The following is a 22,737-nucleotide window of genomic DNA, read 5'->3' as shown; positions in this document are numbered from 1 at the left end:
CTGGGAGGGGACTAGGAGCAGAGGTTAAATTCAGGTCGGTAGGTTTAAGAGAGGTAAGGCAGGGGGAAGGAACCAGAACTCTGTGCTCCAGTGCTTTTATTCCTGGTCCGAACGGCCGGGGCGGGAGCAGGCGGGGGTGGGGGCGGCTGGGCGCTGCCCGGGGCGGGCCCTGCGGCCTGATTCCCGCGTGGGGCGGGGCGGCCCCGCCCTTGGCTCCGCCTCCGCCCGGTCCCGGCACACCTGGCCCGCAGGTAGCCGGCGCCCGGGCGCCTTTCCGAGCCTGGAAGGGCCTGTTGGCTGCTCGTCCGTCCGGCGCCCGGAGGCTGGGGGCTCCGCTCCGGGAGGGGCGCCGGCGGGAGCCATGGACCCGGGCGCGGGGGCCGCGACCGGAGAGGGGCCGCCCGCGCCCCGGCCTCGCCGCCGCCGCTCCCTGCGCCGCCTGTTTGGCCGCTTCCTGCTGGCGCTGGGCAGCCGCTCCCGCCCCGGGGACTCGCCGCCCCGGCCCCAGCCCCAGCCGGGACACGGCTATGGCGACGGGGAGGGAGGCTTTGCTGGCCCCGCGGGCCCGGATCCAGCTGCGCCCGGAAGCCCCGAGGAGGAGCGCCCGCCCCGACCCCAGCCCCAGCTCGCCGCCGGCGACGGGGCGCGGACCCCGGGAGCTCAGGGCTTGAAGAACCACGGCAACACCTGTTTCATGAACGCCGTGGTGCAGTGTCTCAGCAACACCGACCTGCTGGCCGAGTTCCTGGCGCTGGGGCGCTACCGGGCGGCGCCGGGCCGCGCCGAGGTCACCGAGCAGCTGGCGGCGCTGGTGCGCGCGCTCTGGACGCGCGAATACACGCCCCAACTTTCCGCCGAGTTCAAGGTAGGCAGCGCTGGGCTGCCTCCAGCCTTGACCGCTCGGCGGCAGCCACGTTCCTGCCTTTCGGGTTTCCCTTCTGGACCGTTGGGTGCTCCATCAGGAAAGGGGTTTCTTGGGGACTTCTCTAGATGGCATTTGCCAGTTAAGCCTCGGATTATCGCTTTTTTAAGAAAAATTAAATTTATTTTTACATTTTTATTTATTTTTGTCTGCGTTGGGTCTTCGTTGCGGTGCGCGGGCTTCTCATTGCGGTGGTGGCTTTTCTTGTTGCGGAGCACGGGCTCTAGGCGTGCGGGCTTCAGCAGTTGTGGCACGCGGGCTCTAGAGCGCAGGCTCAGTAGTTGTGGTGCAGGGCTTAGCTGCTTCTCGGCATGTGGGATCTTCCCGGACCAGGGCTCGGGCCCGCGTCCCCTGCATTGGCAGGCGGATTCTTAACCACTGCGCCACCAGTGAAGCCCATCGCCTTTGTTTTGAGTTGATTAATGTGTCAGCGCTTGAGGCGGGTGAGTGCAGGGAGCTGGTAGATTTGAGCGTATTCAGCATTTCTGCGCTCAGCAAACACTAGTTGAAGTATCGGAGGACTGTTCTAACGCCAGGGATAGTTTTCACTCTAGTTTCTAGTGCGGTGCGGGGAGTCGGACTTCGAAGGCCAAGGTCTAGGAGGAAGGAGGTGAATGATGAGAAGGACGAAGCCAGGCCAAGATCTAGGAATAATCCCCACAGGGGGAGGGAGCAGCAGGTGCAAAGACCAGAGGCCTGAAGGAGCTGAGAACTGGAGGCATGAAGGAAAACTCGGGTGGCACTTGCCCAGTAGAGTAGAGTGCGGAGGAGATGAGGTCGGCCAGATCATGAAAGTTTTTGGAGGCAACGGTAAGGAGTTTGGCTTTTATTCTAAGCCCATCGAAATCTGAGAACCTGTGTGCCAGGTACTGCGCTGAGGGCCTGGGAGAGGCAGTGGGTGTGCTATACTGGAGGTGGCATCCTTTTGCTTAGTGTGAATGAAATCCCCTAGGATGCGTTAGCGTGGGTTTGTATCCTTTGTTCCTGGGGTCACGGTCTACTTACTGGGTATGCTGCAGGGTCATGAGGCTTTGGAAGTTATGTGTATCACTTCACCCAGGATTAAAGCGGGGCATTTGTCTGGGGTCCCAGTTGGATTAAAGAGTGCTGATAATTGATGCGCATGGCTGGCTTCCTGCTAAAAAACCACAGTTCTGGGCAGAGAGCTGAAGCTCCCCAAAGACTAGGGATCGTTGTTCTTGGGGGAGAGGGAACTTGTCAGTGTTCATTCCACAAGCATCACTGCTCTTGAGTTTCAGCCTGAGAAAGCAATCCTTGCTATGTGACCCACGAGGATGCCAACCCCCACCGTCCTCTCTCCTGCTTCCACTAGTGAAGCACTGTTCTGCAGGCGTCAGTGGGTCAAATGGGTGTCAGTAATATCTCCTTTTGGCATCATTTGCTTTTTAAATGTGAGAGGCAGTATCCTTTAGTGGTTCAGAGCAAGGTCTTGGTTACCTTGAGCAAGTTACTAAAATCTCAACTGTGCCTCAGCTTTCCTTATCTGTAAAATGGGACTCTAGTGGTACCTATCTTCTTATAGGGTTGTTGTGAGGGTAAAATGAGCTAATTATAACTCCTCACCTGCAGAGACCTGGAGGGAGAGAGGTAATCCTGTGTACCTTTTCTATTGCTCCTTGCATTCTCATCCAGTTAACTGCAGCAATGGGAGAGACGGGAGTAGCTTGAAAAGTCTTCCAAATTAGTAATCACCCTCTATGACTCACCAGCGTTTCCTGTCTCTCTCGCCTGCTCTCAAATCCCTAGAGCCAAGAAGCTCCCTGTGAGCCTCGGGGAGCTGAAGGATAATCAAACTGTTAATATGTTAGTAAGGGTGTTATAAGCCAGGGGTTCCTGGAACTTTCCTGGTAGGCAGCCTTGGAGAGAGTGGGGAAGGATTCCAGAATCTGTGCTTTTAAACCTTGGGGATTGAAGTCTAGGTGGGCTCCTCTTATTTTACAGATGAGGAAACATTTATTCATTCAACAAATATTGAGTGTCTAGATACTATAGAGGGAGCATGGAACACATGTGGGGTGATGAGTGCAAAACCTGACCCTGGGGCTCCTCTCCTGGAGCTTACGGTCCAGTGAGAGAGATGGATGTGAGTGAAGTAATACCACGGGCCCACGATGAGAACTGCTGACAAGTGCTACAAAATAAAGATGCTCTGTTTACAATAGCCAGGACATGGAAGCAACCTAAGTGTCCATCGACAGATGAACGGATAAAGACGACGTGGCACATATATACAATGGAATATTACTCAGCCATAAAAAGAAACGAAATTGAGTTATTTGTAGTGAGGTGGATGGACCTAGAGTCTGTCATACAGAGTGAAGTAAGAAAGAGAAAAACAAATACCGTACGCTAACACATATATATGGAATCTAAAAAAAAAAATGGTTCTGATGAACCTAGGGGCAGGAATAAAGACACACGTAGAGAATGGACTTGAGGACACGGGGAGGGGGAAGGGTAAGCTGGGACGAAGTAAGAGAGCAAGTAAGAGAGTAGCATGGACATATATACACCACCAAATGTAATATAGACGCTAGTGGGAAGCAGCCACATAGCACAGGGAGATCAGCTCGGTGCTTTGTGACCATCTAGAGGGGTGGGATAAGGAGGGTGGGAGGGAGACGCAAGGGGGAGGGGATATGGGGATGTATGTATGCATATAGCTGATTCACTTTGTTATACAGCAGAAACTAACACAGCACTGTAAAGCAATTATACTCCAATAAAGATGTTAAAAAAATAAAAAATAAAGATGCTCTATGGCAATTCTGGCAGGAGGATGTGATTGTTTGGGGGAAGGTGGTGTGAGGAGGTGGGCTAGGAAGGCTTCCCAGGAGAGGGAACCACTGAGTTGAATTTTGAAGGATGAAGGGCCAACTAAGGACATGAGAGGGCGGGAAAGTGCATTATAGTTCCTGAGACTGAAACTGCCAGTCACTGAGGTGGGTGGGGCTGGGCAGGATAAGTGCCTGATAAAAGGAATTAATGAAAGCCTATGTGGCTGGGGGGAGGGGCCGGAGAATGGGTTTGGGAGAAGCCACAGAGGGTTGTGTAAAGGAGTTTGGCCTTTAAGAGGGATTATTAGCTTCACATGGAGGAAGGCAGGAAGCTGAGAAGCAGCCAGCAGGCTGGAGTGAGTTACCGCAGCCCAGCCACGCAAAAGGCATGGGTCTGTGGCGTTCCCCCTCCCTGCGCCCTGAGTCACCCAGTGTCCCAGTGGTAGTAGGACCGCTCTTTGTTTTAAGAGCAAATGAATAAATACATTTTAAAAATCCTGTCCATGGTATTATTCATAATACTTTGATTTCTAATGATGTAATTAAATGTATATAACTATAAAAAATTGGAAAATGCCAAAATGTAAAAAAAAAAAAAAAAAAGATCTGGAACTCCACCCTCTAGAGATAACCATCATTAGTGTGTTGATGTGCTTCAAATCATGTGCAAACAATTGGAAATTCTAGTTTTGTATCTTGCTGTTTTCAGTTAAGTATTATCGTAAGACTTTCTCCTGGTCATTAAAATCTTTTATAAAACTTAATTTTTAATGATTGTGTAATATTTCATTAAACGAACCAATCCCTAGGGAGATGTTTATGTACTGTACAATTTTCCAGCTGTCATGCTATGTTGAAAATTCTTGTATTTAAATCATTGTCCTCAGCTCTGATCATTTCCATAAGCTTAATTCCTTGAAGTGAAACGACATGGTCAAAGCAAAGATGACTGTTTTGTTCTTTTTATGTTTGTTGCTTTTTAACTCAACTTTTATGAGGTATAAATTATGTACAGTGAAAGGCACCCATTTTAAAAAATTGAGTTATATGTGAGATATAACACTGTGTAGGGTATATAATACATTGGTTTGATACATTTGTATTGCAGTATGATTGCCAATAGTAGCATTGGTTAACACCCCTTTCTCGTCATGTTTTAGTGCTGGGAACAATTAAGATCTAGTGTCTTAGCAAGTTTATTGTTTACAGTACAGTTTTGTTGTCTATAATCACTGTACAGGTACACTTCATTTCACTGTACTTTGCAGATATTGCGTGCTTTACATATTGAAGGTTTGTGACAACCCTGCATCGGTCAAGTCTATCAGCGCCCTTTTTCCAAGAGCATTTGCTCACTTTGTGTCTCTGTCACATTTTGGTAATTCTCACAGTATCTACAACTTTTTCATTGTTATTATATTTGTTATGGCGATCTGTGATCAGTGATCTTTGATGTTACTATTGTAATTGTTTTGGGCTGCCGTGAACTACGCCCATATAAGATGGTGAACTTAATAAATGTGTGTGTTCTGACTGCTCCACCAACCGGCTGTTCCCCCACCTCTCTCCCTCCTCTCCTTGGGCCTCCCTCTTCCCTGAGACACACAATATTGAAATTAGGCCAATTAATAACCCCACAATGGCCTCGTAAGTGTTCAAGTGAAAGGAGAAGTCAATCCATGCAGCAAATGTCATCGTGGTCTTATTTTCAGAAATTGCCGCAGTTACCCTGACCAGTCAACAGCCACCAACATCGAGGCCAGACCCTCCACCAGCAACAGATTAGACTCGCTGAAGGCTCAGATGATGGTTAGCATTTTTTTTTAGCAATAAATTGTTTTATTTGTTTATTTACTTATTCATTTTTGCCTTTTTTTTTGAATTTTATTTTATAATAAATTGTTTTTTAATTAAGGTCTGTAGGTTGTGTTTTTAGACACAGTGCTATTGTACATTGTAATAGTGTAGTATTAAGAGACTACAGAAGAGTGTGAATATAATTTTATATGCCCTGGGAAACCAAAAAATTCACGTGACTCGCTTTATTGAGATATTTGCTTTATTATGGTGGTCTGGAACTGAACCTACAATAACTCTGAGGTCTGCCTGTACCATGTATTAGTCTCCAGGACTTATTTATCTACTAGTTACAACTATGTACCCTTACATACCATCGGTCCCGTCCCTCCACCCTCAGCCCCTGATAACCACTGTTTTATTTTCTGCTTTTCCAGTTTCAATTTTTTTTAGATTCCACATGTAAGAGGTATTATACACTGTCTGTCTTTCTCTGTCTGACTTATTTCACTCAGCATAATGTCCTCATGGTCCATCCACATTGTTGCAAATGGCAGAATTTCTTTTCTCAGGGCTGAGTAAAAATTTTAAGTGTAGAATCTGATGAGTTTTGACATGTATGTACCTGTATAATCACCATCTCAATTTTAAGTATTTATTGTTTTTTAGTTTTTAGATCAATTTTGTTGGGCTTGATTATTTTTAGTACCCACATTGACAAATTTCTTTCCAAATAATTATATCAAGTTGTAGATACACCAGCAATGCATATTTTCCTAAGTATTGGTTATTCTCTCTTATTAATTTATTGAACAAAAAGAAATAGCATCTTGTTTTTACATTTGTTTTTTTTTGATTAGGAGTGACGTGTTGGATTTTTCTGTGCTTTTTTTTTTTTTTTAATTTTTTATTTATTATTTATTTATTATGTTTATTTTTGGCTGTGTTGGGTCTTCATTTCTGTGCGAGGGCTTTCTCCAGTTGCGGCGAGTGGGGGCCACTCTTCATCGCGGTGCGCGGGCCTGTCACTATCGCGGCCTTCTCTTGTTGCGTAGCAGAGGCTCCAGACGCTCAGGCTCAGTAGTTGTGGCTCACGGGCCCAGTTGCTCCGCGGCATGTGGGATCTTCCCAGACCAGGGCTCGAACCCGTGTCCCCTGCATTGGCAGGCAGATTCTCAACCACTGCGCCACCAGGGAAGCCCTGTGCTTTTTTAATAGTTGTAAGACTGCTCTTGGAATTGTCTTTTCATGTGGTTTGTCTATCCATTCTGCCTCGGTCTTAATGTTCTTTTTTCTTGTTTCTGTAAGTTCCTTAACTCTAGTCATATTTGCTGCAGATATTTTCTCCCAACTCTCTCCTTCTCCCTACGGAAAGTTTTAGATGTATTTATATCATACCTTTTGATAAACATTCTATGTTATGTACTTCTAGTTTTTCTATGGCTATATTAAGGATTTCAGCCATCTGGAATTTATCATAGCTCACGTGCTTGAGGATCAATTTTAGACTAACAATTTTAGACATACAGTATGCCTCAAATGATACGGCGGAGGCATTGCTTTTTAAAAACAAGGATACCTTCATCACTTGTATGTTTTGGAAGTTCTGGACAAAACCAGTAAGACATGAAGTGGAAATGGAAAAAAAAAATTGAACAGAAGGAAAATTACTAAATCGTTCTAGAAATCCGTATTTTAGAATAATTGCTGTCGCTAATGGGTTCAGGTACAACATAGACAGTCAAAAGCAAGACCCATTTAGAAACATAAAAAAATGAGATTTCATACCTAAAAACAACCCAATGTATGAAATAAGTAGGAATACTTCTTAAAACAAATATGTTATAAATTATCAGTGGTGAGAGGAAGAAATACACACACACACACACACACACACACACACACACACACACCCACCCACACACGGATAGAGCTATGCCATATTGCAGGGTAGAAATACCAAATATTGCCATTCATCTCTCCCAAGTTAAATCCCAAGGATTTAGCTTTAATGCAGTTCTAGTTACATTTCAGTAGACTTTCTATGGGAATGTTTTCTGTAGAATCAATAAGTAAAGTTATCTTAAAAAATTCTGTAAAATACCTGCCAGATACTGTTATAATTGGGAAAAGACCAATAAAGAATAGTGTTCACTGTAAAAACTATTTGCAATGTACAAATTAAAATGAAAAAGAAAATTACCTATGGTCCCATCTTTCTATAACCATTTGTTAATATTTTGCCATATATTTTCTGGTCTTTTACCTTTCTACCTATAAATATATTTTAAAAATCTCAAATATATATTTTTGCTGTTTTTTTTTTTAAACAACAAGATTATTTATCTTCTTTTCTCATTAGTATTTCCTCAAGCGTAATTTTTAAGGCCATCTGATATAAGTGTGCAGTAAGTTCTCCCCAGATAACTTTGAGATATCTTTGCTTGGATCTCTCATTTCCTTAGGCTAAACCCCTTAAAGTGGAATCACTATGCTTATAAAGAGGAACATTATTAAGGCCTTATCTTGTCTGTCTTCTTGAAGTTGTCAAATTCTTTCTGGAAAGGTTGTGTGGCTTTATGGCCAGACTAAGAGGACAAGAGTGTCAGTCTTACAGGATTAGCCTGATTAGCAGGAGAGGAATGGATCTCACATGGAAGAAAGAATAAGTAAAGGTGTAGCCCATAGAAGTGGGAAAGTATGTTTGGGGCACCCAAGTGGCTCATTTACCTGGAGCTTTGAAACATGAGACCGAGTGGTGAGTGATGGATGGGGCCAGACTGGAGGAATCTGGATTATTAGGTGGTGAGTCATCGAGTCGGGAAGGGTTTGGGTGGGGACACAACGTTACCAGCTGGGCTGTGGGAAGAAGGGTCTGTCCTGTCCTGCAGGCAGTGGGCGGTCAGGGGGAGGTGCTGGGGGCCGGGCTCCGCTGGAGGTAGGCATTGCGGTCTAGATCAACAGGAGTTAGGACTCAACAGTGGGAATGGGACTCTGGTGAAGGGGTGGGATGGAAACAGTTGGGAAGGCAGACTCAGAATGCTTGACTGATGCGGGTGTGAGATGGAACCTGCAAGAGGACCCTGACATTAAGAGAAAGAGCTGAGTTTAGAGATTTCGAGCTGGAGGGGCTGGCTGATCCCCTGGAAGGGAATGTTGGTACTAAGGATGTAGGTTTGAGGAAGGCTGGGAGGTAGGGTTGCCAGGTAAAATACATGATGCCCAGCTGCATTTGAATTTCAGATGAACAATAACTTGTTAGTAGAAATATATTCCCAATATTGCCTGGGACATACTTATACCACAGACATCACCATTATTTACTGCTTATTCAAGGTTCATTTTATTGGCTCATTGGGCAGCCCTGCTTGGGGGTCAAAGTGCAGAGAAGCCTAGATCCTTCATTGCGCCCAAGCTAGTGTGTTTCAAATAAAGACTCAGAACCAGCATTTCAGTTAATTAAATCTTGAATTTCGCTTCGGCTCATCCTAAAGTTTCCTTTAAGTCCCAAGGAAAGATGAAAAAAAAAGGAAAAGAAAAAAAGCCCAGGGCCTTTGATTAGATTGGCCTTGGTGAGATCCGCTGGGTTCACAGCTTTGCTCACACAGCTGCCTTGGGTGGGCATGAGCAGAGGACAGACCTACAGGGGACAAGGCCTGCCCTGTGCACTCACACAGAAAAGGGGGTTTGCTTACACTCAGATGCTCGTGCTTGCACAAAAAAGACCCTGGAAGGATGCTAAGTAAGAAAATGTTCAAAGTGTCCTCCCTCTGGGGAGGGGAGGGGCACCCAGGCCTGGGAAGACTTTTCGTTACTGTTCTTTTTATATTTTGAATTATTTTTTTTAAGTAGGTGCATATATTATCCTTTGAAATAAACTTTTTGAAAGCTGGAACATGCATTTACCCAGAAAATGACAAAGCTGTCACCTCGTCTAACAGGACAGCGTGAAGGGCACAGAAATGTGAGTGCCACAGGGCGGGGAATCATGTCCTCCGTTAGGTGTTGTAGCCCCAGGCCCTAGACTAGTGCCTGGCCCCTAGTAGGCACTCAACAAATAAATATTTATTAAAAGGATTAAGGACTGGCCCAAACATTTTGTGATCTAACCACAGAAGGAGATGTCTGTACTTCTCAAGTTTCATTCATTTTAGGAAGAGGCAGTGAAGGAACCACATGCGTGGTATTTAAGGAAGCCCACTTCACTGGGCCATGTGGTCATTCTCAAAGAGGGGAGTTGACGCCGTGGGAATGAAGGAAACCACCGTGGACAGAGAAGGACAAGAAGCTGTCCACCTTTGGGGTGAACAGAGAGAGACAGCATGGAAATGAGGGCGTGGGTGGGGGGCCAGGCGAGCATGCCCCCCAGCAATCCAAGGACCAGAGCTTCAGGAAGGAGACATGGTCACCTCTATCAAAACATTCTACCACGTGATCCAGCAATTCCACTCCTGGGTATACTTCTAGAAAAAAATGAAAACACTAGTTCGAAAAGATACATGCACCCCAATGTTCATGGCAGCACTATTTACATTAGCCAAGACATGGAAGCAAACTAAGCAAACTAACAGACAATTGGGGGCTTCCCTGGTGGCGCAGTGGTTAAGAATCCGCCTGCCAATGCAGGGGACACGGGTTCGAGCCCTGGTCAGGGAAGATCCCACATGCTGTGGAGCAACTAAGCCCGTGAGCCACAACTACTGAGCCTGCGCTCTAGAGCCTGCAAACCACAACTGCTGAGCCCGTGTGCCGCAACTACTGAAGCCCGCACACCTAGAGCCTGTGCTCTGCAACAAGAGACGCCACCGCAATGAGAAGCCCGCACACCGCAACTAGAGAAAGCCGGCGCGCAGCAACAAAGACCCAACACAGCCAAAAATAAATAAAATTAAATCTTAAAAAAAAAAATCTTACGAGCCCTGGTCTGGGAGGATCCCACATGCCGCAGAGCGGCTAGGCCCGTGAGCCACAATTACTGAGCCTGCGCGTTTGGAGCCTGTGCTCCACAACGGGAGAGGCCGCGACAGTGAGAGGCCTGTGCACCGCAATGAGGAGTGGCCCCCACTTGCCACAACTAGAGAAAGCCCTCACACAGAAACGAAGACCCAACACAGCCATAAATTAAATAAATAAATAAATAAATAAAATTAAAAAAAAAAATCTTAATCATTAAAAAAAAACAATTGGATTAAGAAGATGTGGTATAAACATACAATGGAACATTTCTCAGCCATAAAAAAGAATGAAATACTGCCATTTGCAGCAACATGGATGGACCTGGAGAATATTATGCTTAGTGAAGTAAGTCAAAGACAAATACTATATGATGTCACTTACATGTGGAATCTAAAAAATAATACAAATGAATCTATATTCAAACAGAAACATATAGCACACGGAACTCTACTCAAAAGACTCTAAAAAAGAGTGGAGATATATATATGTATAACTGATTTACTTAGCCGTACAGCAGAAACTAACAACATTGTAAATCAACTATACTTCAATAAAAATTAAAATAAAATAAAAAAGAAACAAAACAAAACGGAAACAGACTCACAGACATAGAAAACAAACTTGTGGTTACCAAAGGGGAAAGGGACAAATTAGGGGTATGGGATTAACAGATACAAACTACTATACATAAAATAGTTAAGCAACAATGATTTACTGTATAGCACGGGGGATTATACCCATTATATTGTAACAACCTATAATGGAATAGAATCTGCAAAATTACTGAATCACTACGCTGTACACCTGAGACTAACACAATATTGTAAATCAACTATACTTTAATTAAAAAAAAAAATATATATATATATACACATATATTCAACAGACAAGCATGTCGGTTTTCAAAGGACAGGATACACAATGGTAGTCTTTCTGGAAAAAACGATGCCTCCTCCTATACAGAGAACCCTCACAGCATTTGGGGACACTGCTCCCCAAATGACAGGCTTTAGCAGGAAAGAACATTTCTCGCCCCACGTTGTTTCTGACTTGTCATCCTGGTCAAGGCTGAAGTGCGACCATGGGTAGGCTTGGTGCTTCCAGGCCCTTATTTGGATGTTTGAAGGGCCAAATTGCCCCTCAAAGCACGGGCTTCTCACTGCAGTGGCTTCTCTTGCTGCGGAGCACGGGCTCTAGGTGCGCGGGCTTCAGTAGTTGTGGCTTGCGGGCTCTAGAGCTCAGGCTCAGCAGTTGTGGTGCACGGGCCCAGTTGCTCTGCCGCATGTGGGATCTTCCCTGACCAGGGATCGAACCCGTGTCCCTTGCATTGGCAGGCGGATTCTTAACCACTGCGCCACCAGGGAAGCCCCTAATTGTCTGTTGATGGGCACTTAGTTTGCTTCCATGTCTTGGCTAATGTAAACATTCTTCCGTTCCTTTCAGAATGCGGTCTCCAAGTACGGCTCTCAGTTCCAAGGCAATTCCCAGCACGACGCCCTGGAGTTCCTGCTCTGGTTGCTGGATCGTGTGCACGAGGACTTGGAGGGCGCAGCCCCGGGGCTGGGGTCCGACAAGGTCAGTCGCCCTCGAAACAACACGTTGTGTTTGATTTTCTTTTTTCGCCTTGCACATTTACTCAGCTCTTCAAAACTAAATCTTGAAATTCAGATCCGTAGATTTTTGTGTATTCTGCCTGCTGTTCACACGGTGCCCTTCCCTGCTCCTGCCTCTTTGCCCCGTTTGTTTTAGACCAGACGTTTCGTCCCATTGCTGTTCCTCATCCTCTTTAATCCCAGTGATATGGTGAATAGGGTTTCTGTTTGGTTTAAAGTTTGAAAAAAAAAATCTCCTTTTTATCGATATCCCATGCCTTAGTATGGTCATCTGAGGCCATGAGTGCCGTTGCTTATTATTTTTAGATGCTTCCATTTTAACTCCACCCTTGCTTTCTCAGTTACTTATCCTACAGAGCCAGCGATTCCCAATCTTTTTTCTCAAGACGCAGGATGGATGATCTTCACATGTGTGCACTCAGCAGTCCCAGATTTGGATGAAACCTCAAACCTTTGGGTGTAAGAAAGCCCTACAATCATTTGTAGTAGCCACCGCTAATTGATAAATCAGCTGTGTTCTCTATGGGCTTTGCTAAATAAAGATCAGTGATGGGTTCTGCTCTAATCCTATCCTTTTATCTCTCTCTTAAGAAAGTAAAAACGAGTGAAGTTATTATTCTATGAGTGAGCAAAATTATTATAACAATATCCATGAATAATCTGCTATAATTTAAAAAATGTTTCACAAGCTTTGGTAATTAATCAGTCGCATATTACTTTTGATGTGTCTCAAAACTGATCCAGATGCAGCTACAAGAACTGCTTTACTTGTTTTTTGTTTGTTTGTTTGTTTGTTTTAATTCTAGACATTTTATTCCCATCCCCCTCGTAAATCAATTAAAAAGTCCTTTGGAAGTGTTTCAATCTTTCACCCGTTACCTTCCCATCCTTACATTATCTACTCAGAGACCATTATTCTAGAGTAATAAAGATTGAATGGCAAAATGTGACACAAATGGACCTATCTACGAAACAGAAACAGACTCCCAGACATAGAGAACAGACTTGTGGTTGCCAAGGGGTAGGGGATTGGGGGAGGGAAGTATTGGGAGTTTGGGATTAGCAGATGCAAACTAGTTTATACAGGATGGATAAACAACAAGGTCCTACTGTATAGCACAGGGAACTATATTCAATATCCTGAGAAAAATCGTAATGGAAAAGAATATGAAAAAGAATGGACATATATGTATAACTGAATCACTTTGCTGTGCAGCAGAAATTAACACAACATTGTAAATCAACTATATTCAATAAAATAAATTTAAAAAATAAAAGAGAATAAATAAATAAATAAATGGGGCGGGAGATTGAACGGCAGTCACAGTTTGTAGGATGAATGAATCGAGATACGTAATGTGCAGCATGATGACTGTAGTTAATAATACCATACTGAGTGCTGGAGATTTGCTAAGAGAGTAGATTTCAGGTCCTCTCACCACACACAAAAAAGGTAACTACATGAGGAGATGGATATGTTGATTGGTTTGACTAAAGTAATCATTTCACCATGTAGATGTGTATCAAATCATCATGTTGCACTCCTTAAATACATACAATGTTTATTTAGAAATAAAATGGCTCAAGAAGCTGAGTCATTTTTTTTTCTCAACTTGTCCACACAGCCAGCTGTTGTCTGTGTTTCTTTCCCTTTTAAAAATGACAAGCGGGGGCTTCCCTGGTGGCGCAGTGGTTGAGAATCTGCCTGCCAATGCAGGGGACACGGGTTCGAGCCCTGGTCTGGGAAGATCCCACATGCCGCGGAGCAACTAGGCCCGTGAGCCACGACTACTGAGCCTGCGCGTCTGGAGCCTGTGCTCCGCAACAAGAGAGGCCGCGATAGTGAGAGGCCCGCGCACCACGATGAAGAGTGGCCCCCGCTTGCCGCAACTAGAGAAAGCCCTCGCACAGAAACGAAGACCCAACACAGCCAAAAATAAATAAATAAATAAATTTATTAAAAAAAAAAAAAATGACAAGCGGCAACTTTAAGAAAAGGAGGGCATAACCATATATGTCTTGAATAAAGAATAGACCTCTTTTAAACAACAATATAATGTAGAAGCTAAGAGCTTGACAGAGCTGCAGAAAGAGTACTCATGTCTGAGACAGCAGGTTGCCAGGTGCATGGAACAGGGAAGATGATTGTACAGTATTCTGTACTCCTCAGAGCACATCTTGGAGTGTTATACACAGTATGAGTAGCTACTATCATTTGCGGGGTGTTGTTAGAGCTATTATCCCCATCTTATATATGGGTAAACCAAGAATCAGAGAGGCTGTGTAACCTTCCTGAAGCAGCACAGCTTAAGAAGAGGTAGAGTCAGGATTCAAATCCAAGGGAGGTCTGGCTTGAAAGCCTGTTTTCTTATCTTAAAAAGAACCATCCCAGGACTTCCCTAGTAGTCCAATGGTTAAGACTTCACCTTCCACTGCAAGGGGCACAGGTTCGGTCCCTGGTTGGGGAACTAAGATCCCGCATGCCAAAAAGATAGAAAAATAAAAAGAACCACTCCATTCACCCCCAAAACACGCAAACGAAACAAAGCAAAAACTTCACCAAACAGAACCTGGGAGGACCAGACATTTAAAGGTTATGGTGGTTTCTCTGGGTTGTGGGATTGTGGTTGATTTTTCTTATATGTACAATGATTTTCTGTTTATCTAATTCAGACCCTTTTAGTTGCAACTTGGTCCAACTTAAGGAGAGGGCGTTTATTGGCTTTTAGAACTTGTGAGTCCAAGGGTTGATCCAGCTTCAGGTAGGGCTGGATCCAAGGTCTCCTTATCTCTTGTCTTTCTCTTCATTCTCAGACTGACTCTGCCCATCTAGTGGCAGGAGGGGCCCCTGCAATGCTCATAGAGCCTTTTTCACTTGGGATTCCAGAAAAAGCCCAGGCAAGAGTCCAGTTGTCTTAGCGTGGCTCACATGTCCATTCCTGGGCAGGTGGCCAGCAGGATGGAATATTCTGATTGGGCACATGGGTCCCATGCCTGTGGGGTGAACTCCACCCAAATCACATGGGTAAGGAAGGTTTCTGTAGAGCTGGGGCACGTTGGAAAGGCATGCTGAGATGACAAACGTGTCACTACACTGTATTCCATAATCTTAGCATGAACACATTTTGAAATCAGAATGATGTATTAAAAAGAGAGAGATACTGTTTATTGAAGTGTGTTACGTGCCAGGCATTTCATATGATGCTTTTCATGACTTATTTTGCTGACGCACAGGAGACACTCAATAAACCCCTGAATGGTTGAATAAATTAAGTAGTTATCATGCTTTAATATTTGATAACTCATAATAAGGATAATAATAAGTAACTCATAATAAGGTTAATTCATATATTACAGTTAATGGAAATTTAGGTTAAGTTGTCCAAGGTCATTCAACTTCTACCTGTGGAAAGAGAATCAAACCTCAGTCTGTCTATTTCAAAGCCAGTGTGCTGGATCCCTTTCCTTATCCTGAGTCTCTTGTGCTTTCTGTTTCCCACCAGAGGGAGGGAGGAGACCCGGGTGCCTCTTCCTTCTGGCTGCATCTAGAAAAGGCTTCTTGGGAGTTTCCTGGTGACCTAGTGGTTAGCATTCCGGGCTTTCACTGCCATGGCCTGGGTTCAGTCCCTGGTCAGGGAACTGAGATCCCGTAAGCCATGTGGCACGGCCAAAAAAAAAAAAAAAAAAAAACTTTTTGTCCCATTTTCCACTCCCTGGCTGTGCCAGGCAGTGCTCCTGGAAAGTAGGAGGGATAAACAGCCTTCCCAATTACCTTTCAGTCTTTCTCTTTTGTGCCTTTGTGGCAGGAAAAGGCTTTGGACTTAAGGATGAGGAAGAGCACAGAGAGGTTAAGTAACTTGCCCTAAGTCACACAGCAAGTCAGTGGGAGAGCCAGGATCCAAATCTAGAAAATTCAACTCTAGAACAGGGCTTCTTAGCCTCAGCACGTTTGACACTGGGGCTGGGTAATTCTTTGCTGGGAGGAGGGTTGTCCTGTGCGTTGTAGCATTTGTAGTGCCCCTCTACCTACCAGATGCCGGTGGTACCCCTAACTGTGATTGATAACCAAAAATGTCTCTAGACATGGCCAAATGTCCCCTGGTGGGGGGAGGGAAAAGCGTTTCCCCATTGAGAACCTCTGCTCTGGAGCCTTTGCTCCCAACCACAGTTCACCACCCCCAAACCTTTCTTTAAGATGCCTTTGAGTTTATTTAAGCCAATAATCCATAACAACTTCAAAACCCACATAAAAGCAGCCCTAACTGGTCTTCCAAGTTCCAGTGTGCCCCGCTACTATATGTATATGTTCTCCACGCTACAGCCAGAGGGATCTTTTCAGAAAGGAAGTAAGATCACGTCACTCTCCTGCTTAAATTCCCCTGGTGGCTTCCTGTTGCACTTACAACAGAATCCGGACTCCTACACGGCTGACGGGGCCCTACCTGACTGGCCCACCAATCACTCCACCTGGTTTCAGGCCCCTCTGCCCCTTGCTCATCGTTCTCAGCCACTCTGGCTGCTTTCTGTTCCTTTAATGGCTAAGGGTGTCAGGAGGGCACCACAACCCAGCAAGACCAGGCGTGGTTGTTGGTCAGAGAGAGGAGCTTGCCCCACTCTTCATTTGATCTGATTGAAACCAGAAAAGGTCTTTTTCTCTGTCTGGGGTCAAAACCTCTCCTGAAATTCACTCTTAGAAAATCGGGCTGCCTGCGGAGGCCTGGCTGTGAACGCTTGAAGGTAAAAGAGCAGAGCTATTGGACTATTTGGCACAAACTTCATTTTCTGTTTCCAAGAAGGAAAGGGACTGTCCCCTGTGTAACTCTGAACAATTTTTGTTTCTAGGGTTATTTCTGTTTCAAAACATATGAAAGCCATGTAGTTCGATTTATTTGAAACTAGAATAGAAAACATAAGGACCCCTTTCTTCTCTGTTAATGCAAAGATAAATGTTTTTGTCTGGTGAATAGGGCATCTTTTTACTATCCTGTAGACACTGTGACACTAGCAACCTTTTGGGTAGTTTATCTTATAGAAAACGCCACTCTTGCAGAATTAAGAAAGGGATGAGGCTGGGGAGAGGACCAGGAAGCTAACATTTATTAAGCACCTACTATGTGCCAGGCCGGATACCCACATCTTTTTTGGTTTAAATGACGGCTCCATGAGGTGGATGTAATACTCCTATTCCGTTTAGATGTGGAATGAGGCTCAGGGAGGGTTTTAGGGTCACTTGGTTAGCAGGGTAGTGCCAGCTGGGTCTCACCTGATAGACCATGCTTTGTGAGTGACCCTCTGCTGCCTCTTACCCCAGGCTTGTTTGGGATTTTCACTTTCCATACCCATCCTTGGATGGTCCCATCCACAGCCTCTCTCAACGCGTGCTGCCTTATCATCTGGATGCAGAAGCAGCTCCGAGGAACAGCAGCCAAACAGATGACTCAAATAAGAAGGGGATTAGTTGGAAGGCCAAGGGGGAGTGTGCAGAATCGAAAGGAAGGCTGAAGACCAGGCTTGGAACCATCAAGAACCAGACAGCTCCGGGGTGAGGGTGTCTCAGTGGCAGGAGCAGCTCAATCCTCCAGCCTGGACACTTCTGCTAGAGTTGCTGTTTGCAGCCTTTGGGTCACTCTGCCCATGATTGACACGCAGGGCAGGAACATTTCATCCGTCTAGCTTGGGTCATGTGCCTGCCTGTCTCTTGGTAAGGGAGGACAGGACCCCCGAGGAAAGAGCCTTCCCCACCTCCCCATGGACTGAGCCTACTCCCAAAGAAGGGTCAATCCTGAGCAGGCCCAGGTGCCAGAGTCCGCTCTGTATCCAAGTTCTCTCTCTCCTCCGAGCCCTTCATTTACCTGCTGTAAGTGTCTCTGCCTCGAACTTGGCTTGCCTGCCCCTCCTCCCCTGACACACTTCTCCTTTTGCCTTTCCCTCTTCTGTTAATGCAAAATGGCTCTCCAGGCATCAGACTGGAAGCTTGGAGCTGGCCCTGTGTATCCCTCCCTCTGTCTCCGTGTCCTTTCCCATCAGGTGCTCAGTTATGAGCTGTGCACACAGGGTGTCTTGATTGAGTTCCTCCCTCCTTTTTATTTTCATGGCTCCTACTCTAGTTCACCCTGTTGGCACCCGGACTCTTGAGCCTCATAATTTGTGTCCTAACTCCAGACGCCCCCTCCTTCATCGTGCGCATGCCTGTCAGGTTATAGCGTGTCTCTGTACCTGTAGCCACTGCTTAGGTTCAAAACCCATTAGATACTCCCCATCATGTAACAACAGCAAACACTTGTACAGCGCTTGCTGTGTGCCAGGCACTATTCTAAGTGTTTTATATATATTAACTCTTTTATCTCAAAATATCTCTAGCACGTTGGTACTATCGTTCATTACTATCGTTCATTACCCCTTTATTAAATTGGGAAACCATGGAACAAAGAGCTTAAGTAATTGATTTAGCTGCATCAGTGGTTGAGAAACTCTCTCAGCTAAGTGCCCGTGCAGGGATTTGAACCCCAGCAGTCTGACTCCAGAGTCTAACCCTTAACCCTGGTACTATGCTGTTTACTGAACCAGGAATCTTCTTTAGGACATTTAAGGCCCCATCCAACATGGTACCAGTCTCCCTCTCTAGCTCTGTTTTCTACTCCCCTTTGTACATCCTGTATTCTGGTCAAATTTGGCTTAATGAAATAGTGGGACTGATTGTTCTTAGTATTTGTCACTCTTATTTGTACCAAAATTTTATTATGAAAAATTTCAAACATGGAAAAGTTGAATTCCTTATACAGCGAATATCTCCTACTCACCACCTAGATTCTATCATTTACATTTTACTAAAATTGCTTCATCATGTATTTATCTACCTATCCATCCGTCTGTCCACTCATCACTCCATCTTTTTCTCATCTCTTTTTTTTGGATGCTTTTTTTTTTTTTTTTTTAGAAATTCACGTTCTTTTATTTATTTATTTATTTATTTATTTATTTATGACTGCGTTGAGTCTTCGTTTCTGTGCGAGGGCTTTCTCTAGTTGCGGCAAGTGGGGACCACTCTTCATCGCGGTGCGCGGGCCTCTCACCATCGCGGCCTCTCTTGTTGCGGAGCACAGGCTCCAGACGCGCAGGCTCAGTAATTGTGGCTCACGGGCCCAGTTGCTCCGTGGCATGTGGGATCTTCCCAGACGGGGGCTCGAACCCGTGTCCCCTGCATTGGCAGGCAGATTCTCAACCACTGCGCCACCAGGGAAGCCCTTGGATGCATTTTAAATTAAATTTCAGACATCAGTACATTTCTCCCCAAACACTTCCCCTGTGGTCCTTCCTCCTGGCTCTTTGAGGATGCCGGGCTTAAAGACGGGAGTGATGTGGCCATAAGCCATGGAATTCCCACAGCTACCAGAAGGTGGAAGAGGCAAGAAACGTATTTTCCCCCAGAACCTCCAGAGGGAGTGCGGCCTTGCTGACACCTTGGTTTAGGCTCCGTGATGCTGATTTTGGATGTCCAGTCTCGAGACCTGTGAGGGGACACATTTCTGTTGTTTCAAGCCACTAGTTTGTGGTCGTTTGTTACAGCAGCAACAGGACACTTATACGGAAGGGGATGTAGAGAAGGATACGATAGGACAGATTGTGGAGGGAGGAGCCTCATGCATTCATTATTCTAAGGTGCAAACCTGGTCTGAGAAAGACAATGCTCGGTGAAGACCGGCTCCCTGGAAAATGTGGACAGACACAGCTTAGCAGGTGGGAGATGGGCAGATTTGGTGTGGATGTGTTTGAAGTGATGGCGGCTCACCCAAGTGAAATGTACAGGAGGCCTCTAGACACAGGGGGCCTAGAAGGATGGAGGTAAAGAAGGGGGTAGTCAATCCAGAGGTAATGGTTGGGGCTGGGTGAGCATGTGTGAGTGTTCGCCAAGGTTCATGCTCTTTCAGCACACACACGCACACACGCACACACACACTCTCTCTCCCACTGTCTCTGTCTCCTCTCTCTCTGTCTCTGTCTCTCTTGGAATTGCGGAGGTCCAGGGATTGAAGGAGAGGCGGATTACGGTAAGTCAACATGGAAGGTCCTGGCTCTGCAGGTCTAGGTCCACAGAATGGTGCTGAGGACGCAGGAGGAGGTGTAGCTTCGCGGGTCTGAACGCAGCGGAGTGATGAGAGGCACATCTGATCTTGCTTCCTCTCCTCATTTCTTTGCAGCTTCAGCCTGAAGCCGGCAAGACCTCCGAGAACCTCCTGTCGCCACCAGCTCAGCTTCCTCTAGGCCAAAGCTTTGTGCAAAGCCACTTTCAAGCACAGTACAGGTAAGAATGGGGTGTGTTTAGAATCTGTCCTTAAGGGCTCAGCAAACTCCTATGCTGGTAACTAACCTCCCTTTGCCAGGTTTACCCCGAGATTACAAAACAACAGAAACCATAAACACCCTTCTCTCTCCCATTATAAATCCCAATTAACCACTAACTTCTATTGTCTCTGACCCTCAGTATTTCATTTTTTTGTGTTTTTTATTTTATTTTTGGCTGCGTTGGGTCTTCGTTGCTGCACACGGGCTTTCTCTAGTTGTGGCGAGCAGGGGCAACTCTTCGTTGCGGTGCGCGGGCTTTTCATTGCAGTGGCTTCTCTTGTTGCAGAGCACAGGCCCTAGGTGCGTGGGCTTCAGTAGTTGTGGCACGCAGGCTCAGTAGTTGTGACGCACGGGCTTAGTTGCTCCGCGGCATGTGGGATCTTCCCGGACCAGGGCTCGAACCCGTGCCCCCTGCATTGGCAGGCAGATTCTTAACCACTGCGCCACCAGGGAAACCCCCTCAGTATTTCTTTTCTTTCTTGCTGTCTCCTGGGCCTTCCATCCCCCCCTTGAAGGAGGGGTGATGCAAGCCTGGTTCTCCAGAGTATGAATGTGGAGGCCGGGATCTCCCCAGCAGGCCATCATTGAGAAGTGGATGAGATCTTTCTGGTTTGTTCTTTATTGCCAGAGAGCCGAGTTTCACACATTATTTCGAGTTCAAGATTTCCCAGCATAATGGAGGATATAAAAGATATATAATTATATAGACTCTGACTTCAGAAAGTATATGTTCTCTTTGGGCTTTTATATATGACAGTTCAGAGATTCACATAAGGCAGAATATTTTCAAGAATGACAATGTTGTAGTGAAAGCACTAACCCCTGGAGCTTCTCGGAGGAGGTATGCCTTTCCACGGGCCCTGCAGGATGAATAGGGTTGAAAGGGTGGGAACATATTCCATAAGAGTGACACCCGCTTCGAGGTGGGAATGGGCACAGTGATGAAGATTGAAGGGAAGCCACTGGTTACATATATGTTTGCCCAGATATTTTGTGATTTAACTTACAAGAGCCCAAGGAGATGAGGTACAATCTGGGGTCGGGCATTTTGTGAGGACACATAGTAAATGGCAGAACCAGGATTTGACCTTTGATAAATCTCTGAAGCACGAGTCCTGTTTCTCCTTCTTTGTAATTCTTCCTCCTGGGTGGCTCTTCCATCTGACCTTGTTCTTTCCCTGTGAGGTTCTGCTGTTACTTCACGCACAAAAGCTTTGCCTTCCTGTTCTCCATTATGGATACCAAAACATTTTTTTGTATTTTTCTTTTGGGTGTTGCATTAAATCACTTTCAAAGGTGGGCTTTTCTCTGAGTCTTCTGGATGCTCTTCTCTTTCCTTTGCCCTGTTGTCTTTTTCATAAGCCTCCTGTTGGTTTTTTCTCTCTTATTTACTTCAAACAAAGTAACGATTATTCAGCCTTCTAGAATTCACTTACAGCCATTTACTTCCATACTTTTGGGAGATTTGTATTCTTTGTATTTAGAAAGGAGAAGATGACTTAAAATTGCCCAGAAACTGTGCTAATTTAGGATTTATGTTATATTCATTGATCGTCCATAATATAATTTGGATGTGATCACTGTCTTTTTTTTTTTTTTTAATTTATTTATTTATTTATTTTTGGCTGTGTTGGGTCTCCGTTTCTGTGCGAGGGCTTTCTCCAGTTGCGGCAAGCAGGGGTCACTCTTCATCGCGGTGCGCGGTGCGCGGTGCGCGGGCCTCTCACTATCGCGGCCTCTCTTGTTGCGGAGCACAGGCTCCAGACGCGCAGGCTCAGTAGCTGTGGCTCACGGGCCTAGTTGCTCCGCGGCATGTGGGATCCTCCCAGACCAGGACTCGAACCCGTGTCCCCTGCATTGGCAGGCAGGTTCTCAACCACTGCGCCACCAGGAAAGCCCCAACTCCTGGGTTTTTACATAGTTATATAACTGGCACGTGCTTTGAAGGAAAAATGGAGGGAGCTTTGAAGTGCATGTTATGGATGCGAAAGAGGAAAAAAACTCTTGTTTCCCTTTGCGTTACTCTTGACTACTTCCACACTCACAATCCTTCTGACCCCAGATGTGTGGGTGTTTTTCCCACACCAAGCAATTCTGCGATTCTCTCTGGATGCCAACTGAGTGTCCTACAATTTAACTCAATTCTGGCACTACCTACTTAGAGCGGGCACGGACCCCGCAGGGTAAGGGCTCAGTCCCACCGGACTGCCTCCCCACCGGACACCAATTGCAAGTCCCGGGTCGTCACCTGTGCTGCTGACCGACTGGCTGTATATTGGAGGTTTCCCCGGCCCCCTCCTCAGGTTCA

General features: G+C 45.7%; 1 protein-coding gene across 2 annotated transcripts in view; it reads left to right on the top strand.

The window, feature by feature from the left end:
- Nucleotides 1-262: 262 nt before the first annotated feature.
- Nucleotides 263-22,737, top strand: part of USP43 (ubiquitin specific peptidase 43) — a 62,306-nt gene continuing 39,831 nt past the window's right edge. For both annotated transcript variants that reach the window (XM_007166331.3, XM_057536637.1), the window contains exons 1-3: nucleotides 263-865; nucleotides 11,917-12,048; nucleotides 20,285-20,388. In XM_007166331.3, the coding sequence (XP_007166393.3) occupies nucleotides 362-865; nucleotides 11,917-12,048; nucleotides 20,285-20,388 (740 nt within the window). In that variant the 5' untranslated portion in view covers nucleotides 263-361. The remainder of the gene's footprint in view (nucleotides 866-11,916; nucleotides 12,049-20,284; nucleotides 20,389-22,737) is intronic.

This window comes from Balaenoptera acutorostrata, chromosome 20 (assembly GCF_949987535.1).
Source record: "Balaenoptera acutorostrata chromosome 20, mBalAcu1.1, whole genome shotgun sequence".
Taxonomy (NCBI): domain Eukaryota; kingdom Metazoa; phylum Chordata; class Mammalia; order Artiodactyla; family Balaenopteridae; genus Balaenoptera; species Balaenoptera acutorostrata.
Note: the sequence above shows the minus strand (reverse complement) of the source record. Positions and strands in the feature narration are given on the sequence as shown.